The 13780-nt window shown below is 48.6% G+C and overlaps 1 protein-coding gene across 1 annotated transcript in view; it reads left to right on the top strand.

Annotated features, from left to right (window-relative positions):
* Window positions 1-989: 989 nt before the first annotated feature.
* Window positions 990-13780, top strand: part of si:dkey-225n22.4 (collagen alpha-1(XXI) chain) — a 31030-nt gene continuing 18239 nt past the window's right edge. Inside the window, 18 exon segments of the mRNA XM_067251820.1 lie at window positions 990-1072; window positions 4754-4892; window positions 5084-5220; window positions 5544-5663; window positions 5745-6048; window positions 6767-6932; window positions 7712-7937; window positions 9080-9253; window positions 9451-9528; window positions 9925-9936; window positions 10206-10301; window positions 10964-11017; window positions 11180-11233; window positions 11345-11398; window positions 11606-11659; window positions 12334-12390; window positions 12476-12529; window positions 12966-13019. Coding sequence (XP_067107921.1) covers window positions 4811-4892; window positions 5084-5220; window positions 5544-5663; window positions 5745-6048; window positions 6767-6932; window positions 7712-7937; window positions 9080-9253; window positions 9451-9528; window positions 9925-9936; window positions 10206-10301; window positions 10964-11017; window positions 11180-11233; window positions 11345-11398; window positions 11606-11659; window positions 12334-12390; window positions 12476-12529; window positions 12966-13019 — 1776 coding nt within the window. The 5' untranslated portion in view covers window positions 990-1072; window positions 4754-4810.

Here is a 13780-nt window from a genome sequence, read left to right as displayed (position 1 = left end):
CTCAGCTTCCCTGGAACTATAACCTGCTTTTATCATTCAAGCTAATTGCCTTCTTTGGGGTTAAGCCTTTTCCATATCACTCCAGCCTCCCCCTCCTCCTGTTGATTCCATATGGCCTGATCAGGTCACCGCTGGTTCCAGCCTATCACTATCAGGTAATTCCAAGAACGTCAATGGTGATATTGAATGCTTTCTGTGGATAGCACTGCCCTCCTGTGTTTAAAAGTGGCCATTACAGTCAAATATGTGCATACTGACACTTTCAACAGGAGGCAGTATTGTACCTGATTCAGACTACCTTAGATGCGCACCATAAAATGTGGGTACCATTTAAAAGAAAATAATAGTCATTTCAGGTCATGAAACTTCTGCTATAAAGCTCACGTGCCTCTGAAACTAAGTTAGAAAAACCGGTTAGTAACACCCTCCATTAAACCCTTACAAATACCAACAAAACTTCAAACATGTTTGGATCTTACCCAACTGTCAACATTAATTCCATTCTCGTGTAACCAACGTTGTAGCCTACATAAAAAATTGTGCAAGGACAAGAAAGTCAAATAAATCTAGTGTTAAAGACACCATATGTTTCCAGAGGAAAAATGAAATGCTAAATGTGAGCCTGTTCCATATGCCTATAGCCTACAACAAATCCTGAATATCACCGTGTTTTTTTGCCGCTGGCAAACACGTAACTAGGGCCTTTCAGTTCGTCTAGCTTAGACATATTTTCCCGATCTGTAGTTATGACCTGTTTTACAACAGGGGTTCTCATTTTTATCATACGTATACCACACATGTCAGACTCAGAAATTCAAAAGCACATTATCACTCTCAATTTCAATTCCTTCGCTGACGGACAAACGCCTCGGGCGTGAGTAACGTCACAGATGCACAGGGTATAAAAACCTTTACATGCCACACTTCCACATGTGGACGGTGTGGGCTCAGTCTCCCCCTAGTGTCCTTATCCCTAACTTTAACATCCACAAACCATCACTCGGCTATCACTCAATTCATCACTTGTTCAGAGAGGAGAATTTTTATATACCACTGGGAACAGCAAAGGTAAGTCTATAAAAACAATCCTATGTTCAACAAGGTAGCTAATATGTTTGTTGTTGCCTAACAGACATAAAACGCGGTAGTCAATAGGTGATTTGTGAACTATAGGCTAGTTAAGTAAATTAACTATTTGTTTATTTATCACGGAGAAACTGTTACAGAGAAACTACTGTGTTGCCATAAGTCAGAAAGACTTAAACCTGTCCCGTGCACCGAACATCTGTCATAGGGGTTGTGTATTCATAGTTCTGTAGATGTAAAGTTGACTGCCGGAGGAAGTGCATTAAGGCAGACATAGGTGTTTGAGAGGTGAGAAATAACAAACGCATTTTTACACTTTACAAAGTTTTGCACTTCATTTTGGTAAAAGTTCATTCTGACTCAGGTGTGAAACGTAGCTACTTAAAGCAGATTGGTTTACACATACGGATATTTTTTTCAGTTATGGTATGATGAATCGACGGTAGGCCATGGTGTGTACATGTTCCACAATTAAAATGCTACCCATCTACGCCGCGTTGCAGGCAAACAGAGAAGTACTATATATAGCCTACCGTAACCAGCCCATACATCTGATTATGCCTGTGTGGTTATATGGCACATTGCACAAAACAGAGCAGGCCAAGCCTCACTCATGGATCTAGCAGCTGGAATGATTATATACCCAGCATCTGAAGAATGCTGTTTAGAAGTTATAATGAGACAGAAATCTGCAGTCCCTGGTTCTATAAAGAGTTTGAGTGGTTGTGGATTTTAAAATGATATGGGGTGTGCTGATTGTCTGAGTCATGTTAAAGTGAGAAATTGCAGCCATAAATGAGCTTTGAAACAGACAAACAAGCTTCAAATGCCTACAAGTAGCAAGAAACATCCTTGAACCGTCCCTGGTAAAAGCGTAGCGCAGCACTATTAAGAGGCTGTGATGGATTGGAAGAGGAAGCTGTTAGGTGAGCGCACCAATAATTCGCAAATGTCCTGTGCGGTTCATGGAGTATTCTGAGGTTTGAGGGTCGACCGCCACGCTGCGCATGTGTCTGTAATCACCTGTGAAATGGCTGTTAGGGCCCTCAGGGAGAGGAGGGGTCTCGAGGGAATACAGCTGTGCTGCCTTGATAAATGGAGGAGAGAGAGATAGAGTCAGGTGACAGCTCCCAAGCTGGTAGGGATGGCAGGCGAGTAGACAGGGCCGGTTGAAAGACTAGCCTAATGCAAACTGGCAGATTACATGATGGAAAGATATTCCACATGACAACCCGTGTCCCCTGATTGGCTATATCTCAGAACATTGCCCTACTGTTCTGTTCAAAGGCTTAATTTTTTAAATAAGCCTTTGCACATTTATATATAGTTTTCACCTTAATGACTGATCTGTCCAGATGCTCAGCATTGAGGGAACATGCCTTGTGGGTGGCTTTTGGTACTGAATAGAAAGTCAGTGTTTTACAGGTATATCAGTATTTTAGTGAGAACCAATGGTGACACTTGGTCTTGTCAAGGGGCAGACAGGCCTAGTCTGCAGGATTGGTTTAGGATAGTACAGTATGGAGTTATTGGCAGTGGTTATAGGACATTCACAACATGTATTAACATTCATAATGACATATTCAAGAGTTCTTTTGGAAAACAGCTGTGAAATGTGAAGTTGTTAACTGTTCCTCTAATTTATTGACCTATGCTGTTGGCTCAATTCTATTCTCAAGAACTTGATTTACTATGATAGATATTATGTTTAATGTCAGTTTCGCAGGTTAAGTGGCAGTGTAACAGCAATCCGTGGTAAAAACCTGGCTGTCAGTCGGGTGATTTATGAGTGAGCAGTTCCCATGCCCGCCTCAGTCCTGCTTGAACCCCCCTCTCCCAGGGCCTGTAGTCAGTTACTGCCTGGTTGTAACATTTTACTGCCTGTTTACTAGACCGCTGGAGTGGTGAGCATGGGGGGGGGGGGTTATGAGCAAATCTGGCCCCCTCCACTCTCCCCAGCATCACCTCTCTTCATGCTGCTGCTGCTGCTGTATGTGTTCATGCTAACCTGCTGGAGTCTCTGAGCGCTCTGGTGTTAACCTCAAGCTTAGAGACGTTTCCAAGTAGCAGGAAGGTTGCTAGTTGGACTTCAAGACTGTAAAACTGCAACTGTCAGAGCTTTGATCAGACCATTGGAGCATGAGGGAGAAGGAGTGTGTGTGCAAAATAAACAAGTTGGGCATGTGTGTTTGGGTGAGGGGGGGGGGGGGGGGGTGATTAGTGCACCTGTTTCTGAGTGTTTGAATTATTGTGTTTGTGCATTGAATATTTGATCTTGTCTGTATTTCATTCTGTGTGTGTGAGGAGCTCTGCCCTGTCCCTCAAAGCTCCTGCCAGCCTTCTTCAAGCGGCTGCCTGTTTATTTTGGTGTTGCATCCTCCAGCCTCTCTGCTTACATTGTTTTTTCCCCAGCTCCGGCCTGCGGTTGGCATGGCAATATTTGTCGGTGGAATGAAAGTGGGAGAAACGGCACCGAAAACACCGACCACGTGTCTCATGGCATAACGCAAATATCCTCAGGCTCAACAAGAACATTTTTACAAGGGATGGCGCAGGAGTAAAACAAATAAAAAGAGGAGGCGATGTGGGGTTTGACAGGCGATAGATGTCTTGTTTTCAAAGCTAAGGGGCGGACTGCAGCCACAACACCATTCATCCAGACACATGCTGGGTTGTTTATAGCACTCTTATGTCTCATTATTCAGTCTGCCTGAGATCTCCATACGCACGTCTATCCCACACTAGGCCGAAACACCTAAAGTGGAGAATCAGAACATCGTGACTTGGGTCAGCTGGAAGCAGCGAGTTAGATCTGGGACAAAAGAACCAGAAAAGAACAACAACAATAAAGGCTAAATGTTGCACTTGACTTTGGGGACATATTCGTGTGGATTGTGTTAGAAGTTTGGCTTTCTCATGGAGAAGAAGGATTCCTTTAAAGCCACTTGCTGCAGTAGACTTGTAGATGTCTTACTCGAGGCATCTCACTGACAACCTAATTAATTTCACATGCTACTGCATGTAAGAGCACAAAGTAATGAACTCTCCCCCAAGAGATAAATGTGACATTTTGAGGTCTGGTGTGACAAGACAAACTCCCTAAATGCTTCTTTCTTCTCCTCAACTGACTTCAGCTCCACACAGGATAATTGATGTTTTTCTTCTCTCAAAGATGTCTCATGCCTTCCTAAAATCTCATGCCTTCCTAGCATTATATGTTCTGAAGTCCAAGCCCTCATTACTTGGCGTATCTGGGAAATAGTACGCTAGCAGTTTGTGCAAAGATTTTTTTGTCTGAATTTTCAAAGACTTAAGTGCCAATGAAAACATGTAGCTCAACATCCCAACTGTCAGCTGTTCCTGTCAGGCTAGGACTGGAGCAGACTCCCTATCTAAGACTTCTAAGCTCAAATATTCTCAGTGAAAATGTTTTCTCGTTCTTATGTATTGTTCTCAATACTCTCTGGTTCGGTAGAATGCCTTTCATGGACCCAGATACTAACTATGAGTTAACTTGCAGTTGTGTTTAGCAAAGTGGCAGAATATTGGACTGTAGATGATTTGCCCGTTCAATTCCTGCTATGTATGTTACATTGGATAAAAGTGTTTGTTAAATTACTACATTACTATTATTATTTTCCAAACCAGGGGGCTGAGCTAGACTGAGCCGGGCTGGACTGAGCTGGGCTGGACTGAGCTGGGCTGGGCCTGCTGTTAGATCACCATGGGGTGGACAGTGAACCTGCTGACTGTGCTGCTGCTGTCATCCTGTCTACAGGCCATAGAGGAGGAGGATATCAGAGCTGGTATCGTACCGGCCTGGACCTGGCCTCATATGTGCTTGCTGTTTAAAACAATCATCTCATTTACCCCTCAGACATTATTAGAAGCTTGAGTCATTAACTTGCAGTTGACTGCCTGCCTGCTTGTGTGTGTGTGCATGTGTGTCTGTGTGTGGCCATACGTGTGTGTGTGTGTGTGTGTGTTTGTGGACCAGGCTGCAGCACAGCCGTGAATGACCTGGTGTACATCATCGATGGCTCCTGGAGTGTGGGTTACACAGACTTCGACACGGCCAAGCACTGGCTGATCAACATCACCAGCGGCTTCGACATCAGCTCCCACTACTCCCAGGTAAGAGAGAGAGGGGGGGGGAGAGAGGGGGGAGATAGAGAGAGGGGGGGGAGAGAGAGAGAGAGAGAGAGAGAGAGGGGGGAGTTAGAGGGAAAGTGAGGGGGGAGTTAGAGGGAGAGAGAGGGGGGAGTTAGGGGGAGAGAGAGGAGGGGAGATAGAGGGAGAGAGAGGGGGGAAATAGAGGGAGAGAGAGGGGGGAAATAGAGGGAGAGAAAGAGTGACAGTCACTCACTCACACTCATCACACACACACACACTCACAGACAGAGAAAGACAGAGAAAGACAGAGAGAGAGAGAGAGACTGAGTTGGCCTTGCTTCCAGGTGGCAGTGGTCCAGTACAGTGACACTCCTCGTCTGGAGATCCCGCTGGGCAAACACCAGGGCGGTCCTGACCTCATCCAGGCCATCCAGAACATCAAGTACCTGGGAGGAAACACACAGGTCAGGACCCAGTCAACACACTCGCACACACGCACACACCACACACACACACATTCATTCTGATTTCCTCTCCCACACCAGACGGGCCGGGCCATCAAGTTCGCCGTGGACCACGTGTTCCCCTCGTCCCAGCGCCTCAGCGCCGTCAAGAACCGCATCGCCGTGGTGGTGACGGACGGCAAGTCCCAGGACGATGTGGTGGACGCCAGCGTGGAGGCGCGGGCGCAGGGCGTCACCGTGTTCGCCGTGGGCGTGGGCACTGAGATCACCACCTCGGAGCTGGTGGCCATCGCCAACAAGCCGGCGCCTGCCTACGTCCTGTACGCCGAGGACTACACAAACATCGACCGCATCAGGGAGTCCATGGAGCAGAAGCTGTGTGAGGGTGAGTGGGATGCAAATATCTCCCACAAGCACTTGAATATGCACATGCACAGGTGTGTGTGTGTACTGTGGTAGTGTGTGCGTCTGAGTGTGTGTGTGTGTGTGTGGGAAGCCACAGGCCCTGTAGCCAGACCCTGGGACATGTGGCATGCTGGCTGGATAGCTTTGAGCAGGGAGCAGATGTTGATATTCACATCACTGCCAAACACACCCTTAAGCAGTAGGAAGCATTGTTGAACCACTCACTGTTGGGAAACATGTCAACAACAGCCAAGTTAGAAGCAAGTGAAAACGTATTCACAACGGGTGAAGCAAAATAATGACTTATTTATGCGGCGTTGATGTCGTAAGTGACTTAGTTATGCTGCTGTTTTGTGTGGAGGCATTTCTTCAAACTTTGGTGTCGGCCCTCATTAGCTGCAGACTCTCTCCCCAGACAAGGCTGTTCCAAATGCGCTACATAGGAGCAGCTGTTAGAAAAGCCTGCATTAGTGCCCACTCATCCGTAATTAACTCCATCTCTTTCTTTCTTTCTTTCTTTCTTTCTTTCTTTCTTTCTTTCTTTCTTTCTTTCTTTCTTTCTTTCTTTCTTTCTTTCTTTCTTTCTTTCTTACTTACTTCTCTCTCTCTCTCTCTCTCTCTCTCTCTCTCTCTCTCTCTCTCTCTCTCTCTCTCTCTCTCTCTCTCTCTCTCTCTCTCTCTCCCCCCCCCCCCCCCAGAGTCGGTCTGTCCCACGCGTATCCCGGTGGCGTCTCGTGATGAGAAGGGCTTTGAACTGATGCTGGGCATGAACATCCACCTCAAGGCCAAGAAGACTCCGGGCTCTCTGGCCTCGGAGGCCGCCTACTCCCTGACCAGAGCCGTGGACGTCACCGAGAACACCAGGTGGGTGGATGACTGTAGCAGAGGTGGTTCGAGGACAGTGCTGGAGGAAGGACACCTGGGGTGTTGTATAACAGTACGTGATGCAGATAACTGTCTCATGTACTTTCTATTGTGGACTTGTTCATTTCTATTAATACAGGAAACAGTCCTGTCTGGGTGAAATACCATTGACACATAGACTTCTTTGTTGGTATTCACATATTGTGTTCTCTTAGTGTGACTGTGTAAGTATCTATACATACATACAAACGACTTTGGGTTAGGGTCAGGGTCATCTTTAGCTTTGCAATGCGTCTCTGTGAAGCCTCAAAACATCCCGAAGATTTCCAATGCTGAGACCACTGTCTGTCACATGTTTGTACCCTTCACAAACCAAACAACAACAGCTCTAAGTCCAGTAGTGGAACACTTGACAGGGCAGTATTCCTGGCAGTCAGAGGGGAAACATTGGCATGGTGAACTCACACCACACCTAGCTGAAACACCCTTGTGGCTTCACAAAGGTTGATTATTCGCAACCAATTAACCCTTTTGGTTTAAGTTAAAGTTTTGATTTACCGTGACTTTAAACAGTTCAGTGGAGCAGTGACTAGCTGTCACAGAACAGGCCCTGTGTGTTCTACACATTCTCATTCTACTGCTTGTATGTTACAGTTGAAAGTTCCCCCCCCCCCATAATACACCAGTGTTCTAACGCCTCACGGTCCACAGTATGAACCTGTATCTTCCCCCCCACTCCACCCACCCACCCCTCCCTCCTCCCCCCGCCTCCCCTCCAGGGAGATCTTCCCCGAGGGTCTCCCGCCGTCCTACGTGTTCGTGGCCACGCTGCGTCTGCGCGGCCCGGCGGCCCGGCAGCAGGTGGACCTGTGGAGGGTGCTCTCGAGAGACGGCGAGACCCAGGCCGCCGTGACGCTGAACGGCCGGGACAACACCGTCACCTTCACCACCACCAGCACCTCTCACCTGGAGCAGACGGTCACTTTCACCGCCCCCGGCTTTGAGGTAGAGGGAAGGATGTGTGTGTGTGTGGCTGTGTGGGTGTCAGTGTTGGTCTGTGTGGACCCGTTTGTGTGTGTGTGTATTCATGGGTTCGACCGGGAGTGTGTCAGTGAAGTACTTGCGGGGAGAAACCTTCTTGCACGAGGGAGAGAGAGAATTAATCTGTCAGATCTAATCGATAGCTGCTCCTTGTCTAATCAGGTCAGTGAACAAGATAGTCTAAGGTCCTGGAGGAGCGCACAGTTTAGCCTGCAAACCCACTTCCCTCTCCTCTCAGAGCCAGCCACCGCACGCTCACACGGCCATGTGGGAGAAGCAGGAGGATTGGAAGAAAACGTTTCCCTTTTCGGGCCACGCCTCTGTACGAGGTGGAAAGGAGCCGCTGGCGATTGGACACCTGGAAGCTCTCGCTCTGGTGTTTCCATGGTAGCGCAATCACCGTTTCACCCGCTAGCCGTGGCTGCGTTTCCTGTGGGAACTGTCGGGATGCTTACTGAACGTTCCATCGCTGCCGTTTCTGATTGGAGCGTCTCGGTTGGTGTGTGTGCAAGCGTGCGTGTGTGAAGCCCGGTGAAATCAAATGTGTGTGTGTGTGTGTGGGGGGGATCAATGCCCTTGACAAAGACACAGGGAGAGCACCACCTAACAGCAACACACCATCATGGTCATGTGTTCACACCATCCCCCCTCCATGTTCTCGTACCCTGGCACGTCCGGGTGTATGGACCTGCAGTATATCACTAGCCCAGCGAATAGGCAGCCTCCTCTTCCTCTCTGTGGTGAGCTGTTCAAACAGAACGCTTGTACTCGGAAAAAGTACCCCTCTGCCATCTCCGCACCCTGGCACTGCAGCAAACCCAGCCTGGCATCCCTGGCACCACAACCAGTGGCTAGCGCGCCGCAATTCATCCCTTCCCTGAATGCGACTGATTGATAATTATATGGTTCCTCCCTTGGCACTTGAGAGTGGGAACATGGACAAAGGCTCCAGCTGTAAAGGAGGTCGTTACACCAGCAGCTCGTAGTAAAAACCCCACCGCCTGAGACTTACACATTCATGTTGTTGACATCAAAGCCTGCCCCGCCCTGCCCCCGCCCACTTGGTGTCGGTCTGTTCTGATTGGACTGTGTGGGCTACCGTACAGGCTCTCTTTGATGGAGGCTGGCACCAGCTGAAGGTGCTTGTGAGGCCGCGCCAGGTCGCCGGTTTCCTCGACGACCAGCAGATCCAGGAAGCGGCGCTGGAGACGGCGGAGCCGATCTACATCAACGGGAAGACGCAGATCGCCAAGAGGACGGGGTCAGAGACTTCCGTAGCGGTGGGTGACAGCGCTGTGTTTGTTGTTTTCCTGTGGTTCTCGAACCACTGCCGCACGGGTTCTGGGTTGGGCCTTGTACCGTGGGCTGAGCCTATCGGCAGAACCCTGCAAGAACCTGACTTTACTTGGGCCGTGTCAGCGGTAAAACAAGGTATTACAGATTTGTTTGGTTAGTTTCGTTCTCCTCTGTTGCCCAGGTGGAACTTCAGAAACTGCGACTGTACTGCGACCCCCACCAGAGTGAGAGAGAGACCGCCTGTGAGATCTACTCTGTGGTAAGACCGTGAAGACCGCCGTTGTCTGACAACTTGTGTGGATACCCCGTGGACACGGTCTCGCTCGAAACGCATGTAACTTCCCCAGGCATTGTTTTAATGTATTGAAAAGGAATGACCAAATGACACTACTGAAGGTGTAAAGGCTGCAAGATCCCCCTGCAGTTATGACTGTGTTTAAAGAGGTTACACATAATCTTTAATTATTCTCGACGACAGCCGTCTCACCCTCCCAGCGCCGTGACACCTCCCAAATAAGATCTCGTAGAGGAACCGAGATATCATCTCGACACGGAATGCCGTCTCATTTACAGTCGTCGTCAGGTTATCTCGACAGACAATTAACACATCCCTCCTCTCTCCCTCTCTTTCCTCTTCTCCCTCTGTCTCTCGCAGGATGACGAGAGGGTAAGTGTTGCCTCTCTTCCTTCATGAAACGGGCCTGGGTTTTAATCCTCCGCCTTCTGTACTTTGTGTAGTGGACGTGGTTTGGTGAGCCACCATTTTACCCGGGTGAGTTGGCTCGGCAATAAACGCCCTCCATTGAGAGTTGGCATCTGGTGTGTGTCGCTGAAGCGAGCTCTCAGACAGCCAAGCCCAGGTTTCAGTCGTGTCTGAGTCCTCCAGTGAGTCTGTGCGTGCGCGACACAGAGTCAGTCATCTCTGTGTTCCCGCAGTGCCCCCTGAACCGCACAGCTGCTGAGGAGGAGGAGGAGGAGGAGTGTGACTGCTCTACCGCCCCCCCCGGGCCCCCCGGCCCCCCCGGCCCTATGGTACTGCTGACACGCCTCTGCTCTGTCCCGCTACTGCCGACACACTACTCACAACATGATAGAATGTTGTAGAACGGACGCACTGATCATTCTTATTTGGGGTTTTCTCGTTTTGTTTTGTCTTTTTTTAACTCTCTCTCTCTCTCTCTCTCTCTCTCTCTCTCTCTCTCTCTCTCTCTCTACATCTCTCTTTGACACACACACACACACACACACACACACATTCCTCAGCATTTGGCAGAGATCTTCTAGACTGTTTAGTCTGTGACCTCAGAGCAGTTTTGACACAGGAGCTCTAAAGGTTTCATTGATCAACGACAGGCCTCTGATTTATGACCCTGTGTCTATGTTAGAGATGTGTGTAAGAGACCCGTGCAGCAGCCACTGTTAAACAGGCTACCCATTGTTACTGTACTATTTATTTGAAAGACCTTAAAGGAAAAAGGGACAGGTCATTCAGTTATGCTACTTCGAGGGAGTGAATACAACTGGTTGGTTCAACCTCAATCATGTGACCTGGCTTTCAATATCAGTTGCCCAAATGTGTTTAATTCACTCGGTCATTGTATTGTAGGTTTGACAATGCTAGACCTGTTATTCACGTGTTGGAGAGGTCTACAGAGTGGGATTGGTGATTGGCTGTGATTGGTTGTGTCCTACAGGGTTCTGGAGGGGAGAAGGGAGGGGCAGGCCCTCCTGGTCCTGACGGTAAGCCTGTGAGTACACACCCATGCCTCCTGAACACACACACGCACACACACCTTTTTCAAAGAGAACCTCACGTTACCTTATGTATACATGACTGACGCATGTGTGTTTGCGTGTGTCTGTCTATGTGTGTGTCTGTGTGTCTTTGTGTGTGTGTGTGTCTCCCTCAGGGAAACCAGGGGGAGTCAGGTGCATCAGGAGAGCCTGGCTTACCAGGGGAGAAGGTGAGACATCTACAGCACGTTCACAACATCCGCGACTCCCATTCAACACAAGCCTGCACAGAACATTCACGGGACAGTGTGTTTATCCTGTTGTCATGTCGGTTGATACAGGGAGAATTAGGCCCTCCAGGACTGAGGGGAGAGCCTGGTCTGACGGGCTGGAAGGTAAGATGCTCCTCATGTTGTTTGGCTACTGGACATGTTCCCCAGTGTCTTCGAAACTGTCTGAGCCAGTCTTTTATTAGCCTCTAGTAGTCTGGGTTTTGGTAGTCAGTCGACGGAGGTGCGACAGTACTTTGTCTTCCCCAGGGAGTAAGTAGAGCCTTCATAACTTCCTGTACCTTCAATACTAATATGTTTCTCTCTGTCCAGGGAGAAAGGGGAGAGCCAGGGTTACCAGGTCAACAAGGCCCTCCAGGACCCATGGTAAGACATGTCTGATATAAGTAGCCAGTGTGTCTGTCAGTCAAGCAATCAGTCAACCAGTGAGTTAACCACTCAGCTCAGAACGTTTTGACACAATGCACTCTGCCTTGTGTGCTAGGCAGCTAGCTAGCTAACCCTTCTTTCGAGGGTGGGGCATATTGTCAGAGCCCCACAGTCCACACTGTTAACCCCATACAGCCTCTGCCTCTCAAACCACAATGGACCTCTCTGTATAACGGACCTAGTTGGGTCTGGTCGGGTTGGGCTTGGGTGCTGAAGCCTGGATGAAGCTTCAACCAGATGCTTGTGGGCACAGCAGACTCACTTCTGCACGCTCGCAAGCACGCACGCACACATATACACGCACACACACAGAGTTGTGGAGCAGGGCAGGCCCCAGGAAAGCCGATGGGGAGGAAGGATATATTTTCTGTTGTAGCGTTTCAAAACGCCAGACATTTGAAGAGGAGGAGGGAAGAGAACAGTAAATAATACGACCAAAAGCCTGGACTTTGATTTCAATGCTTTACTGTGTGTCTGCGATGTGTGTGTGTGTGAGAGAGGGAGAGAGAGAGAAAAAAGTCTTTTTAGTCAGAATCTGTGTGTGTGTGTGTGTGCAAGCGTACGTGCATTTTATTGGAGAGGGAGTCTTGAAATGTCCTCTGTTTCCCCAGGGTCCTGCAGCCTCCCGGCTCAACCTCGGGGCGGCTGTAGGAATGCCTGGAAAAAAGGTAAAAAGATGAGTAAAAAAAACGATGAGTTCAAACGTGTCAAAGGAGATGATGAAAAGGCCTGAAATTTCTGATGTCCACACAGGGACTTCCTGGTGAGAAAGGAGAAGTGGGACCTGCTGGAGAGATGGGACCAAAGGTAAGACTGTCCTTCTGTCCTGCCACCGACCCACCAATCAGCAGTCATTGGAGAGTTTATGAATGAGAAACTTTTGTCCGATATCAACCGTATAAAGGTGACAGGTATGTAGTTGAATATATGCAGTGTGGAGCACAGCAGAACATAGAACAGAACAGAACAGAAAATAACATAGAACAGAACAGAACTGTGCAGTACAGTACAGAACAGAACATAGAACAGAACATAGAACAGAACATAGGGACGCCCTGCATCCCAGTCTCCAGACCTCTCCCTGCTGTTCAGACAGTTTGTCTGAAGTGGGACCACATGGGTCTGATGACTTTAATTGTGTTTGATTTGGCTCCTGGTCGCAGGTGGGACAGAGAGAAGCTGCACCATGAGCTGGTTCTGTCTGACCCGGTTACTTCTAATGAGGTCTTTATTTTCCTTGCAGGGGGAACCGGGTCTGCCTGGAAAAGATGGGCCAATTGGTCCTTTGGGGCCCAAAGTAAGTCGATTTTTCCTCTGAGTACAATGGTGTGTTGTCTTGAGAGTTTGCTGTCTAACTAAAATCTGTTCAGGAGTGGGTCTACTTCAGACAGAGTTAGTATGTGAAGACCACAGTGTTGGCCACATCTTAGGGGATTCTAACTTGTTAGACATGACAACGACATTAGCTTGTAAAGTGTGAATTTGCAGACGTGCACACAAACACACACACACACACACAAACTTGGATCTGCGGGTGTTAGATCAATTCACTTCCAGGCGCGCAGTCATTTGGCAGTCTTCCTGTTATTAAGATCAAATTGTGCCGTGGAGACACTGGAACTGTAACTCTAGAGTCTGTGTGCATGTGTGTATGTGTGTGTGTGTGTGTGTGTGTGTGTCGCTGTGTGTGGGTTGAGAGCCACTGCAGTAACAGTCCCATGTCCTGTTCACCCTCAGTTCTAATGTGAAGCACATGGGCGGGAGGAGTGCTACTGCATGTGCCACAGAGCTGGCACCGAACAGACACTTCAACGGGTCCTTTTAGACACCAAGAAAAACCTTTAATCAGGCTGGAGAGGCCCGTCATTTTCAGTACAGCCTCTAGGGGTGCTGTTGGTACCTAGAAACCCATCCACCTATCTCGATCCATCCTGGTCACAACCAGTAGAGCCAAGTACCAATCGATAACAGTAGCGTGTTGCAGATTTTGAGCTGTGTACGAGTATCTGTTGTTGAGGAAACTTCCAGTCTTTGAATAGTCATCATGTAGAGCACGCA

Source organism: Osmerus mordax, chromosome 15 (genome assembly GCF_038355195.1).
Source record: "Osmerus mordax isolate fOsmMor3 chromosome 15, fOsmMor3.pri, whole genome shotgun sequence".
In the NCBI taxonomy this organism is placed as follows: domain Eukaryota; kingdom Metazoa; phylum Chordata; class Actinopteri; order Osmeriformes; family Osmeridae; genus Osmerus; species Osmerus mordax.
The sequence above is the reverse complement of the archived record's forward strand: the minus strand, read 5'-3'. Positions and strand labels throughout refer to the sequence as shown.